General features: G+C 42.5%; 1 protein-coding gene across 3 annotated transcripts in view; it reads right to left on the minus strand.

The window, feature by feature from the left end:
• Nucleotides 1-14618, minus strand: part of LOC121288893 (P-selectin-like) — a 72464-nt gene that overhangs the window by 12484 nt on the left and 45362 nt on the right. For 2 of the 3 annotated variants that reach the window (XM_041207724.1, XM_041207723.1), the window contains exons 11-15: nucleotides 13180-13365; nucleotides 12664-12849; nucleotides 12324-12509; nucleotides 8547-8732; nucleotides 5633-5818 (exon numbers count right to left, since the gene is read on the minus strand). In XM_041207724.1, the coding sequence (XP_041063658.1) occupies nucleotides 5633-5818; nucleotides 8547-8732; nucleotides 12324-12509; nucleotides 12664-12849; nucleotides 13180-13365 (930 nt within the window). The remainder of the gene's footprint in view (nucleotides 1-5632; nucleotides 5819-8546; nucleotides 8733-12323; nucleotides 12510-12663; nucleotides 12850-13179; nucleotides 13366-14618) is intronic. The other variant, XM_041207725.1, reaches the window with a different exon arrangement.

The following is a 14618-nucleotide window of genomic DNA, read 5'->3' on the forward strand; positions in this document are numbered from 1 at the left end:
AGATGTTGCATAAATGGGAGCCAGTGCAGGGCAGCCAGCACAGGGATGATAGGTGAATGGGATTTGGTGTGAGTTAAGGCAGCAGAGTTTTGGATGACCTCATGTTTACGGAGGGTAGTATGAGAAAGCCTGCCAGGAGTGCATTGGAATAATCAAACTTAGAGGCAGAAAAAGCATCGAATGAGGGTTTCAGCAGTGGACGAGCTGAGGCAAGGACAGAGTTAGACAATATTACGGATAAAGAAATAGGCAGTCTTAGTGATTGAGGAAATGCAGCTGAAATATGGGTAAAATATGACCCCAAATTTGTGAACAGTCTGGTTCAGCCTTAGAGTGTTTCCAGGGAGAGATGGTAGCTAGAGAACAGAGTTTGGAGCAGGGACCCAAGACAATGGTTTTGGTAATCTCAATATTTAACTGGAGGAAATTTCTGTTCATCCAGTAGTTTATCTAGGGCAAGCAGAATGAGAACTTACAGACTCTGGAGGGGCCGAGAGGTATTGGTGAGGTATAGCTGGGTTTCATAAGCATACATGTAGAAACTGACATTATGGGTCACTGAGGGCCACTCAGCTCCTAGCCATTCATTACAGCCTTGGTTCAAACATGGACAAAAGAGCAGAACTCCTGAGGTAAGGCTAGAGTGACTGCACTTGACAACAAGGTTGCATTTGACCGAGTGTGACATCAAAGAGCCCTAGCAAAACTGGACTCAATGGGAATCAGGGAGATTAGTAAGTAGGATTAGTAAGTTTGCGGATGACACAAAGATTGACCGGGTGGTTAACAGTGAGGTTGAGTGTCTTGGGCTACAGGAAGATATAGACACGATGGTCAAATGGGCAGATAAGTGGCAGATGGAATTTAACCCTGAAAAGTGTGAGGTGATACACTTTGGAAGGAGTAATTTGACAAGGAAGTATTCAATGAACAGCATGACACTAGGAAATTCTGAGGAACAAAGGAACTTTGGTGTGTGTGTCCATAGATCTCTAAAGGCAAAGGGGCATGTTAATGGGGTGTGAAAAGGGCATATGGAACACTTGCCTTTATCAATCAAGACATAGATTACAAAAGTAGGAAGGTCATGTTGGTGTTTTATAGAACCTTGGTGAGGCCACAATGGAGTACTGTGTGCAGTTCTGGTTACCACATTATAGGAAGGATGTGATTGCACTGGAGGGGTTGCAGAGGAGATTCACCCGAACTTTGCTTGGGATGAAACATTTAAGTTATGAAGAGTGGTTGGATAGACTTGGGTTGTTTTCGTGGGAGCAGAGAAAATTGAGGGGCGACCTGATCGAGGTGTACAAGATTATAAGGGGCATGGACAGGGTGGATAGGGAGCAGCTGCTCCCCTTAGTTGAGGGGTCAGTCACAAGGGGGCATAAGTTCAAGGTGAGGGGCAAGAGGTTTGGGGGGGGGGGGGATGTGAGGAAAACTTTTTTACCCAGAGGGTGGTGATGGTCTGGAATGCGCCACCTGGGAGGGTGGTGGAGGCTCGTTGCCTCACATCCTTTAAAAAGTACCTGGATGAGCACTTGGCATGTCATAACATTCAAAGCTATGGGCCAAGTGCTGGTAAATGGGATTAAGTAGGGAGGTCAGGTGTTTCTCACGTGTCAGTGCAGACTCAATGGGCCAAAGGGCTTCTTCTGCACTCTGTGATTCTGTGAAAACTCTCTGCTGGTTGGAGTCATTCCAAGGAAGATGATTGTGGTTGTTGGAGGTCAGTCATCTCAGCTCAGGACATCACTGCAGGAGTTCCTCAGGGTTGTGCCCTAGGCCCAACCATCTTCAACTGTTTCATCAATGACCTTCCTTCCATCATAAGGTCAGAAGTGGGGATGTTTGCTGATGATTGCACAACGTTCAGCACCATTTGCGACTCAACAGATACTGAGGCAGTCCATGTCCAAATGCAGCAAGACCTGGACAATATCCAGGCTTGGGCTGCCAAGTAGCAAGTAATATTCGTGCCACACAAGTGTCAGGTAATGACGATCTCCAACAAGAGAGAATCCAACCAACAGCCCTTGATGTTCAATGGCATTACCATCACTGAATCCCCCACTATCAACATCCTGGGGATTACCATCGACCAGAAACTGAACTGGACTATCCATATAAATACTGTGGCTACAAGCGCAGGTCAGAGGCTAGGAATTGTGCAACAAGTAACTCACCTCCTGACTCCTCAAAGCCTGTCCACCATCTACAAGGTACAAGTCAGGAGTGTCATGGAATAATCCCCACTTGCCTGATGTGTGCAACTCCCACCACACAAGAAGCTTGACACCATCCAGGACAAAGCAGCTCACTTGATTGGCACCACATCCACAAACATTCACTCCCTCCACCACCAACACACAGTAGCAGCAGTATGTACCATCTACAAGATGCACTGCAGGAAATCAGCAGGGCTCCTTAGACAGTACCTTCCAAACCCACGACCACTACCAACTAGAAAGACAAGGGCAGCAGATAGATGGGAACACCACTGCCTGGAAACTTCCCTCCAAGCCACTCACCATCCTGACTTAGAAATATATCGCCATTCCTTCACTGTTGCTGGATCAAAATCCTGGAACTCCTTCCCTATCAGCACTGTGGGTGTACCTATGCCATATGGACTGCAGCGGTTCAAGAAGGCAGCTCACCACCATCTTCTCAAAGGCAATAAATGCTGGCCCTGCCAGCGAAGCCCACGCCTCATGAATGAATTTTAAAAAAGAACCAGCTGGACCATGGCTGAGAGGCATTGGAGGAGAATGGTGTGATCATTGTGTCAAGGGCTGTAGAAAGATTGAGAAGGAAAAGAATAGATAGTTTACTTTTGGTACAGTCATGTAGGATGTCAAGTGTGACTTTGATAAGAGTTGTTTTAGTACTTTGGTCAGGGTAGAAACCTGATTGGAAGGATTCAAACATGGAGTACCTGGAACGATGGGCAGAAATTTGGGAGGCAAAGACTTTGGAAAGAATGGAAGATCAGAGCTGGGCAGTAGTTTGCAAGGACAAAGTGGTTAAAGCTTGGTTTTTTGAGGAGAGGGTTAATAATGTGGATTTGAAAGAGAGGGGAACAGAACCTGGAGGGGGAAGAGAAACCGCAGTACTCCCTAAAGCTAAAATTGATGGTGCATAGATCTTGGCTACCATCTGCAACTTGGAAGTGTAAAATGAAGGATTAAATTAACACACAAGCACATGATATAAATATCAGTAGTTTGAAATTACAACACATCATTGACAAAATGGTGCTAGAAAAGATGTCATTATTCAGCTCTGAGGGAGGTTTACAAACGTTGATTTCTTTCATCAGTCTCATCAATGCAGAGAGTTACAACTGCCCACCCTGCTAGCTACCTCGCAAAAGCCAAAAGCAGAGGATTAAGGTCCCTGTGGTGAGTTAGCCAACAAGTCAATGTTGGTACCTGTATCTGGGAACAATGGTCGTGTACCATCAGAACATGTCAAGGTGAATGTACTCAGTGAGGCATATCTGCATTCTCAAGCTGTGGTCCCAGTGTAACTGAATTTGTTGCACTTTCTGAAAGACCAACTATAGAAGGTTCTACAATATCTTCTCCCATTGATGTTACAATTCAATGAAGCCGATCCGGTACATTGAAATTAAGACACATGACTTCCATACAAGAGTTCTTCACAGGATGACCAGAAAAGAAAACAAGCAAATGAGCAGTATGCAAATTATTGGGAGATGTTTGGGCCATATGATAGGGTTAAGGATGGGTGCAAGAGCAGAGGGACCTGGGGTTGCAAATTCACAAATTTTTGAGGGTGATAGGCAAGTTGAAAAGGCAGTTAAGAAAGTGCATGGGAAACTTTGCCATGAACGGAAGACACGCTAAACCTCTGCAAATCACTGCTTCAGGACACAGCTGGAGTATTGTGTACAATTCTCGGCACCATACTTTAGGAAGGATGTCAGGGCCTTGAAAAGCGGAGAGGAGGTTTTACCAGAATGATGCCAGAGATGAGTAACTTAAGTTATATGGAGAAGTAAGAACTGCTATTACAGCAGAGGAGATGAAAGGGAAACCTAATAGAGGTATTCAGAATTGGATGGTATTGATAGAGAAAATATGGAGAAACTATTATCTGGCAAATGGGTTGGTAACAAGAGGTTATACATTTAAAATAATTGGCAGAAGAACAAAAGCAGAAATCAGAATCATAGAAATTTACAGAACAGAAAGAGGCCATTCAGCCTATCATGCCGTGCCAGCTGACAAGGAACTATCTAGCCTAACCTGGTTTCTGGCTCTTAGCCAATAGCCTTGTGTGTTAAGGTGCTTCAAGTGCATATCCAAATACATTTTAAATGTTAGAAGGTTTTCTGCTTCTACCACCCTTTTAGACAGTGGGCAGAATTTAATGAGTCGGCGAGCGGGAGTGTCTTATATTTTATCCCTCTGCTAATAAAGATATGCATCGCATAAGCCTTCTTGACGATCTTATCTTTCTGTCCAGCAACCTTCAGGGAAATGTGGACATGCACTGCCAAGTCCCTCTGTTCCTCTCCACTTCCTACCATTTATTGTGTATTTCTTTGCCTTGTTAGCCATCCCCAGGTGCATTCACTCGCACTTCTCTAGAATGAGCTCCATTTGCCACTGTTCCACTCACTTGACTAGTCCACTGATGTCTTTCTTCTTCATTATCAACCACACAGCCAATTTTTGTATCATCTGCAAAACTTCCCCCTAATTTCAAGTCCAAGTCATTGATATATACCACAAAAAGCAATGAACATAGTACTGGCCCTGCGGAACTCCACAGGAAACAGCCATAGAGTTAAGACGTGAGACATATTACCTGAAAGAGTAGTAGAAGTAGATCTTAGGAACTTTCAAAAGGCAATTGGACATATATTTAAAGAGGACTAAACTGCAGGGTTGTGGGAAAATTGCTGAAGAGTGGGACTAAATTGGACAGCACTTTCATTCAAAGAGCTGGCACATTGACAATGAATTGCATGGCTTCCTTCTGTGTTGTAACATTCTATGATTCTAAAGGACAGCCAGCCTGATGATACTGGCCCTGTGTGACTGACAAAGTTGTGGAAGGGGAGAGCAAGCATCCTTCGACTGGTGTAATCTTTCCTTTTGTTACTGTATTATCTAATCCTCATGATAGGGTATTTGGGTGAAGCATTAAGCTGGTGTCAGTTTATCTTAATTTATTGGGAATACAAAATGAGGGCCATAAAAAAGCTTTCACAGTGAGTGTGGTTAGACTATTTAATTGTGGAATACCTCACAATAAAACCCAACCCTATGCTCACATGACCTGTACTTTCTCAATGGGGACTTTGGAAAACAGGCAGAAACCTTAGTCCAATGGGACTTAGGCTAATTGTAGTACCTTTCCCCAACCCTATCTGGAATTAGCGGAGCACAGACCAGCGATCTAACCTGGGACTTTTCTGGTATATTGGGTTCAGGAAAACATGGTGCTGTGCATTTACTAACAGAGCCACTTTCTTCAAGTTCAACATATAAAACTTATTTTCAACCATTACATTAATGACATTTTGCATTCTTGTGATAATTCTCAAAGGAACTGTGGCAGTAGGCCATTATGTACAACTGGATTTTCTATATTGTACCGTTACAAGATGGAATCTTATCTGTCCATTGTCCAGATTCATTGCACTGTAGTCTCACAGATCCTTCCAACTTAAAGCCCTCGACACAGTCAAAGTCACATATTGAGCCGTAGCTGAAGTTCCCAAAATGATGTGAGCAGTTCATGACCTCTGGGTGATAAATTTTCAGTTCCTCACATTTCACCACTGTATTGGATTTCAAAGAACAACATTATTATGACTACATTATATCACTGGCCAATAATTATTGATCGAATTAAAGTTTTTTGAACATTTAAAATTTCACAAAATGATTTTGACATAATTGTATAACCTGAAATTATGTCAATATAAATAACATCAAAATAAAAAAATCACTTCTTTACATACAGTATTTGTATCACACATCTTTTTTTAAAAAATTAAGGCAGCCATCAGGGTAAATTCAATGCTCACAGCACAGATGCATTGAACGGAGAAATGGCTGATAGTAGGACTACAAAACCAATGCCAATTTGCCAAAGTGCAATTGTTTCAAACACGGCTTCCTGCTAAAATGGCAATTTTACTCAATTACCTCATAAATGGAAAATATATTAACTTCAGTGTTTCCCAATATTCACAAGGTACTTACTCAGATTTTTTTTTATTAAATGGTCTTTGGGTTAGATTTCAGCGACACAAATTCACTAATTGATTTTTGAGAAAGTTTTATCAGTTGGCTTGAAATAACTAATACCTAATACTACCTGTGATGCTGGTGTTATTCAGTTACTACAGAAAGCATAGAGTAGGGTAGCTGATTTGAATTGCTGTTTGCACCGAGTTGGTTGATTTCAGTCAGAGTAGCATGTGGAAACTACAGTTGGCCTCAGTGGTTTGACAGGGAGAAGGAAAGGAGTCATAACTGCGATTCAGTGGTTCCAGCTAGAAACCACACATGTGCAGCTAATGGTGATGACTGGATTGAAAGGAGCTGTTACGGCCCTCATGTCAACTAAGTTCCTGATATTCACTATTTAGGTTCATATATGAAGCATCATCAATCTACCTAGTATCCAGTTTAATAGTTTTGAAATGTCTACTGAGATGAGGACAACTCAGGTCAGCCTTTACTGCACACTAGTGATATTTAAACCAGAAAAAATGTAGAGCTTTCCCTTGCATGTATTTGGACTTGGCACAGGAAAGCAAGACTTAGGTCATATGTCAAAATAGTTTTCAAAAAATGAGTTACTCAATAAATACATTTGTTGAAACTCAGCTTCACTTATTGTCTTAACTATACTTCCCATCTCAACGGCTACATTTATGACCCGAGTACTACCATTAACTTGCTCAGGATTCACTCAAATATTCCATTCTGGTCACTTCTGTCAGTAGTAGAAGTCAGACCATTTAGTAACAGTGTTAAACATCAGTAATAATCCACCAGCAAGAAAAAACTCCAGTTCCCCGCTGGCAGGTTTGCAGATGACGAGGCCCTTAAGCCTCCCCGAGCAGCCTTCCCACATCCTCCCTCCCCGACCCATCCGCAATTGTATGTGGGGTGGGAGATGCCTAGGGTCCCGCCCACCCTGACTCTAATTGAGGCCCTTAAGTGGCCAGTTGTTGACCACAGTTGTTGACGCTGGCAGGAGGAGTTCAGGGGCAGGGTGTAAGCTTGGCTAGTCACCCTGCTGTTGCCTAACTCCCTGTATGTGAAGGATACAAGGGATTAGGATGTTTAGGTAGAGACTGCTTATTACCCATGAGGGACAAAACAAGATACAGCCCCTTAAAGGTATACTGCAAACAAAATGTTAAAGGAACCTTATAAACATCAAACAAAAATATGATCAAAGGGGTCTATAAAACACCCCAGTCCCCGCTGTGCCCACCAAGCAAGGAGGGCCTCTATCGTGCCAGCGGACGCTGCGTGCTCCCTCTCCAGGCATAGCTGCAATGGAGGGAGGGATAGAGGGACCCTTCGGTTGTCCACTGCCTGGACCTGTTAATGGCGGAGCAGGGAATTCCTTCCTCCCCACTGGGTGGGCTGACCCTTCCTTATATACAATTGTATCATTAATAAATTGACACCCAGCACCTGTTCACCTTATTACCTTCAAATACTGGGTATTTAGCATTCATTAACTGGAGGGGAGGTGTGTTTCCCTCAAGAGCCCCCTTTTTACACAGAGGCATTCCCCCCCCCACCCCCCAAGGTCTTCCCTCCACAGCAGCTCCCTCCCCCCCAGCCTCCTTTCCTCATCATGCCTGCAGACCTTAGCTCCCCTTCCTGCCGTGAGACCCCCTGCACTTAACTACTTCTGGACTCCAGGACTTAGAATCTGAGAACTGCTTGTAGTCCCAATACTAGCCACTGCTGCCATTAGCACTGCTGGGTCTACAGATCTGGCAGCCAATCAGATGGACCGAGTGAGCAGAGGAAGTCCTGTCTCCAGCCAATGCTCCTCGGAGCATTAAATGGCTGCAGGGCTACTGTGATTGGTGGATGCCTTGCCTGTGGATTCTTCGGAGGTGGGGCAGGAAACCCTACCATCTGAAAAATGCTTCCCCAAGTTAATTTTTGTCAAAATTAATTTACTTTCTCATTTTCTCAGGGGAGAAATTATCCTGTGCAATTCCCCAATGAAAGACTGCCAAATAAGCCACTCCTCAGCCTTTATCAATACTACTCTTGGGACAGACAGCAGTTAATAAAGGCAAATAGGCAAGGGCAGACGCTCTCAAATTTCACCCCTCTTCTTTGGGGAAATGCCACATTTGAATTCATATGTAGCTCTAACACCAAAACCTTGGGAGCAAGTTGGTTACCTATTCTCTCAACTGGGCATTGGCACACAGAGGGACATGGAGAAGATTTTAAAGATTAAAAAAAATGAAAGAACTAAATAAACAAATAAATTATAATTTTTTTGAAGTAATCATGTACCTTCACAACCTGGCAACTCACGTGTCCACTTCCCTGAAGCTGTACATTCAAGCTTGTCTGTTCCATTCAAAATGAAGCCCTTCACACAGCTAAGGTCACACGCTGTGCCGTAACTAAATTCTCCACCAGGTTGTGAGCAGTTCATGATGCCATGGTTCAAACTTTTCAGTATGTTGCATCTTACAGCTGGAACAATGGAGATTTCTCTTATGAGTGCATTGCATCCCTTCAATTACATCAGTTGAAAATGTTAGCCATTATTAGAGAAGCTCTGTGCCATAATGTTGCCATGACAGGATCCTGCAGAGCTAACATACCAAACCCAACCAAAGCAGTTCATACTGACTATCTAATCCATTTCATTATGGAGAAAGATAATAAGTCTGAACCATTAAAATGAAAATTATTGGCAAAGTAATGCTGTCTTTGATTCTTAGCATCATCCCAGCACAGAACAGGGCCATTCGGCCTGAGGAGTACATGTCAGCTCTCTGTAGAGCAATTTTCATCACAAGATTAAACCCAAGAAGCTTGTCTATTCTTAAACATTCCTCTAAACTACCTACAATCTCACCATATCATTCAGTTATTTCTTTCTTCAGAAATAGAGCTAATGTTCACTTGAACCCACTTAGATTGTTCACTTAAGCGATTTAGTTTACTCCACAACTCCCACCCTTTGAATGAAAATGTTCCTCCTGAATTTTCTCATTTTGAATTACTGCTTCCTGGTATTTGAACTTATCTCTATGGTGAACAATTTTCCTGGTCACCTTTGTGAGTTCTCTCTATAATTTAAAACATTTCTATTCGATCATTTTGAATCTTTACTTTCCAAAGAAAACATGCTGTATTTCTTTTTCTTTTCCCTTTTAACTTAAATTCTTGATCCCCTAATCATCTTGCCTCTCACCACAGTACCTTCTCAAAGGCAATAGTATCCTAACTGAAGATAAGTGCTTTAATAAAACTATTTTTAAAATATGGGATAACAGAGTTAAAAGTAAACACTGTTATATTATTGGCAATTTTCCCACTTAATGAGATCCCAACAGCCACCTCCGCAACTATTCTGCCGGTTGAGATGATGGATTGATCTTCACCACAAACTTCCCTAGCACCATCAATATCCTTTATGCCACCTTATGACTGATCAAAGAGAAAGATGGAAAGATTTTGCATTTATATAGTATCTTTCACACTCTCAGAATGTCATGAACTCTTCATATCTGATAATTTACTTTAGAGGTTGAGTCACTGTTGTTAAGAAAACACTGCACAGTCAATTGCACAAATGGATTGCACAAACATTGGTGAGATAAATGGCCAGTTAACCTGTTTCAATGATGTTGGAAGTGTACCAAGGCATGGTGCACCCTCTTGGACAAAGTGGCAGCAATTTACTAGTTTCTTTAGTGCTAAGTACATTATAGCAGTAACTACAATCAGACAGACCCCAGTTAACCTAATGGTTCAGCTATCATCACATAATAATTTTCATGCACTTTCCCATTAACATTTTCCCTGTTTCCTTTACTTCTTTCATCCAGCATTAGAGCTTTCACAGATACACAGTGCAACACACCCATCAGCCTACTCTCAATTAACGGAAAAAAGCTAACTGAATACAAACAATAGAGATTGAGGTCTGGATTTTCAAGGAGCTGGAACAAGAAGGCTTTTGACAAAGTTCCACATAAAAGATTGGCGTGTAAAATTAAAGCGCATGGGATTGAGGGTAGTGTATTGAGATGGATAGAAAACAGACAGGAAACAGAGTAGGAATAAACGGGTCTTTTTTCAAATGGCAGGCAGTGACTAGTGGGGTACCGCAGCGATCAGTGCTGGGACCCCAGTTATTCACAATATATATTAATGATTTAGATGAGGGAATTAAATGTAATATCTCCAAATTTGCAGATGACACAAAGCTGGGTGGGAGGGTGAGTTGTGAGGAGGATGCAGAGATGCTTCAGTGTGATTTGGACAAGCTGAGTGAGTGGGCAAATGCACGGCAAATGCCATATAATGTGGATAAATGTGAGGCTATCCACTTTGGTAGCAAAAACAGGAAGGCAGATTATTATCTGAGTGGCTATAAATTGAGAGGGGAATATGCAACGAGACCTGTGTGTCCTTGTACACTAGTCGCTGAAGGTAAGCATGCAGGTGCAGCAGGCGGTAAATGAGGCAAATGGTATGTTGGCCTTCATAGCCAGAGGATTCAAGTACAGGAACAGGGATGTCTTGCTGCACTTGTACAGGGCCTTGGTGAGACCACACCTGGAATATTGTGTGCAGTTTTGGTCTCCTTATCTGAGGAATGATGTACTTGCTATCGAGGGAATGCAGCAAAGGTTAACCCGACTGATTCCTGGGATGGTGAGACTGACATACGAGGAGAGACTGAGTCGATTAGGATTATATTCGCTGGAGTTCAGAAGAATGAGGGGGGATCTCACAGAAACCTATAAATTCTAACAGGACTAGACAGGGTAGATGCAGGAAGGATGTTCCTGATGGTGGGGGAGCCCAGAACCAGGGGTCACAGTCTGAGGATATGGGGTAGACCATTTAGGACTGAGATGAGGAGAAATTTCTTCACCCAGAGAGTGGTGAGCCTGTGGAATTCGTTACCACAGAAAGTAATTGAAAACAAAACATTGTATATTTTCAAGAAGGAATTAGATATAGCTCTTGGGGCAAAAGGGATCAAAGGGTACGGGGAGAAAGCAGGAGCAGGCTATTGAGTTGGATGATCAGCCATGATCATAATGAATGGCGGAGCAGGCTCGAAGGGCCGAATGGCCTACTCCTGCTCCTAGTTTCTATGTTTCTAAGTCTGGAGCCATTTAAAAATGGCGGATGGGACCTGATTCATGGATTCCTGCCCCCATTCCTGGTGCCCCTAATTTTTGCTGGCATAGGATAAGGGTGCAGGTAGCAAGCCTGCACCCTGCGCTCCTGACCTGGCCAGCTCCATTGTGGGGTTAGGCATCTCCTAGGCCCCACAATTTTCATGGAGTCAGGATAGTTTCTAGATGGCTCATGGTTCATGGCGCTCAGAGGAGTCATGAACCATAGTCTGAATTCAGAAACCTTTCGAAAGTTAACTTCAAAATGTCTTACAAAAGCCCCCCTATGCTCCACTCACGCCAACTCATGCCCCCCACCCATCACTGTGGCCCATCATACTCTCCATACCAACTCATTGTCCTCCCCCCACCCAAGCCCATGGCCCCTATGCCAATTCAGCCAATATACACAATATACAGAACCCTGTAGTAACATGGGCATGTATGGAACTGCTCTGAAAAAAAATGACCCAATCTCAAACCTTCTTCGAAAAAAACACTGCTCCTACAACCCTATAGAAGTGTCAATCAACCAGACCAGTTAAGTATCAATAAAGGCTTCAGAGGCTTCACACCTCTTCATCTTTTGTAAATAAACATTGGTACATTGACAAAAGAGGTCACAGAAAGAACAATATATTATAACCACTTAAAGATATCAATCAAGTAAAGTCAACATTTCAATCAGGCTGTCAAAACAATACCCCTGTCTGGGCTCTTAGCCAAGCAATGCAGAATCAGGACAGGTGTAAGCACTCTTTCAGCAGAACAGGATGACCTCGTTATCCATGCTTGGCTGAGATACAAGACCCTCAAATTTAGGGTGAATATTTTTAGATATACAAAATCCTGAATAATTTCAAATACAGAATGGCTTTCCACATGATTTAAAAATGACTATCCACGAATAGCTCTGCAGTACCTTTACAGTTAGGGGTCAGTGCTGTCCACTGTTTATTGGCTTGACACTGAGTCCTTTCTGACCCATGCAGTACAAATCCTTCCTCGCAGCTAAAGTCACAAACTGAGTTGTAACTGAACTCTTCAATGGGGTGGGAGCAGTTTATTGCCCCTTGTTCAAGCTGTGTCAGTGCCTGACAGTTTACAACTGAAATACAAGATCAGCACGTAAAATGAGAGTATTGAAATAAGGCATGTACTAAATACTTTCTCAATGTTAAACATTGTGGATTTAAAACCAGCTTTCCTTAAAGATTTTGCATATCAGTTAGAAATGAATAGTATGCAAAGTTGTCCAGTACCTTTACAGCTGGGAGTATGTGCTGTCCACTCTCCATTGGTTTGACACTGAAGTCTGCCTGACCCATTCAATACAAACCCTGCATCACAGTTAAAATCACAGGTTGAGGTGTAACTGAAGTCTCCAATAGGATCGGAGCAGCTCATTGCCCCTCGTTCAGGCTGTGACAATGTCTGACAGGTTACAGCTGAAATACAGGATTAGAACTTAAAATTAGAATGTTGAAAGATGGGATAAACTATATATTTTCTCAACATTAAAATAATACAGATGTAAAATCAGCTTTATGGAAAGTTTTGAATATCAATTAAAAATGATTAATTTAAATTTCCTTAGTACCTTTACAGCTGGGTGGATGGCCTCAATATCCACGCTTGACTGAGTTACAAGACCCTCAAATTTAGGGTGAGTAATTTTAGATATACAACATATATTCTTTAAATCCTAAATAATTTCAAATACAGAATGGCTTTCCACATGATTTAAAAATGACTATCCACGGAAAGCTCTGCAGTACCTTTACAGTTAGGGGTCAGTGCTGTCCACTGTTTATTGGCTTGACACTGAATCCTTTCTGACCCATGCAGTACAAATCCTTCCTCGCAGCTAAAATCACAAATTGAGTTGTAACTGAACTCTTCAATGGGGTGGGAGCAGTTTATTGCCCCTTGTTCAAGCTGTGTCAGTGCCTGACAGTTTACAGCTGAAATACAAGATCAGCACATAAAATGAGAGTATTGAAATAAGGCATGTACTAAATACTTTCTCAATGTTAAACATTGTGGATGTAAAACCAGCTTTCCTTAAAGGTTTTGCATATCATTTAGAAGTGAATATTATGCAAATATATTATGTTCAGTACCTTTACAGCTGGGAGTGTGCGCTATCCATTGTCCATTGGTTTGACATTGAAGTCTGCCTGACCCGTTCAGTACAAACCCTTCAGCACAGTTAAAATCACAGGCTGAGGTGTAACTGAAGTCTCCAATGGGATGGGAGCAGTTATAGGATCCTCTGGCTGGACTCCTCAGCACGTCACACTTCATGGCTGAAATTTTAGTGACACTATTCACACTATTTTGCACAATTGGCAAAGGCAAATAGTCAGTTGGAAATTAGGATGTCGCCTGACTTTTCTGATTTGCCCCAAGTTACAAAATAAAGTTATATGGTGAAAGTGGCCGATTCACAGCCATGTGACTGACACCTATTAACAAGGAGTGTAGGGGAACATGCTAGGAGCAGCACCAATATCTAAAAATGAAGTGGCAATCTGCTGAAGCTACAGCACAGGAATGCTAATCAACAGAAACAGTGAGCTATAGACAAAGCTAAGTGATCCCATAATCAATGGATCAGATCAAAGCCACATCCAGTCGTCACTGTAGGTGGACAATTAAACAACTAACACCTCGGGAGGATGAGTCTCCATAAATATCCCCATGCCTAGCACATGCAAAAAAACAAGACTGAACTACTTGCAACCATTTTCAGCCAGAAGAGCCAAATAGATGATCCATCTCAGCCTCCTCCTGATATTTCCCAGCATCATATGTGCCAGTCTACAACCAGTTCAATTAACTTCATGTCATATCAAGACACAGCTGAGCACACTGGATACAGCAAAGGCAAAAGTGCAAAGAATACTCCAACATTGTGCAGAAGACTTGTGCTCCAGGACTGTCCGCATCCCCAGCCAACACTGGCATCTACCCAACAAAGTGTAAAATTGCCAGAATACATCCTGTCCTCAAAAGGACAAAACCAACTGAGCCCATTACTGCCCCATCAGTCTAGTCTCAATCATCAGCAATATAATAGAAGGTGCCATTGGCAGTGCTATCAATTGGCACTTACTCACCAATATTCTGTTCACTGAAGCTCAGTTTGGGTTCTTCCAGGACTACTCAGCTCCAGGGCTCATTACAGCCTTGGTCCAAACATGGACAAAAGGGC

The sequence above is a fragment of the Carcharodon carcharias genome, chromosome 16, assembly GCF_017639515.1.
Source record: "Carcharodon carcharias isolate sCarCar2 chromosome 16, sCarCar2.pri, whole genome shotgun sequence".
Classification (NCBI taxonomy): Eukaryota; Metazoa; Chordata; class Chondrichthyes; order Lamniformes; family Lamnidae; genus Carcharodon; species Carcharodon carcharias.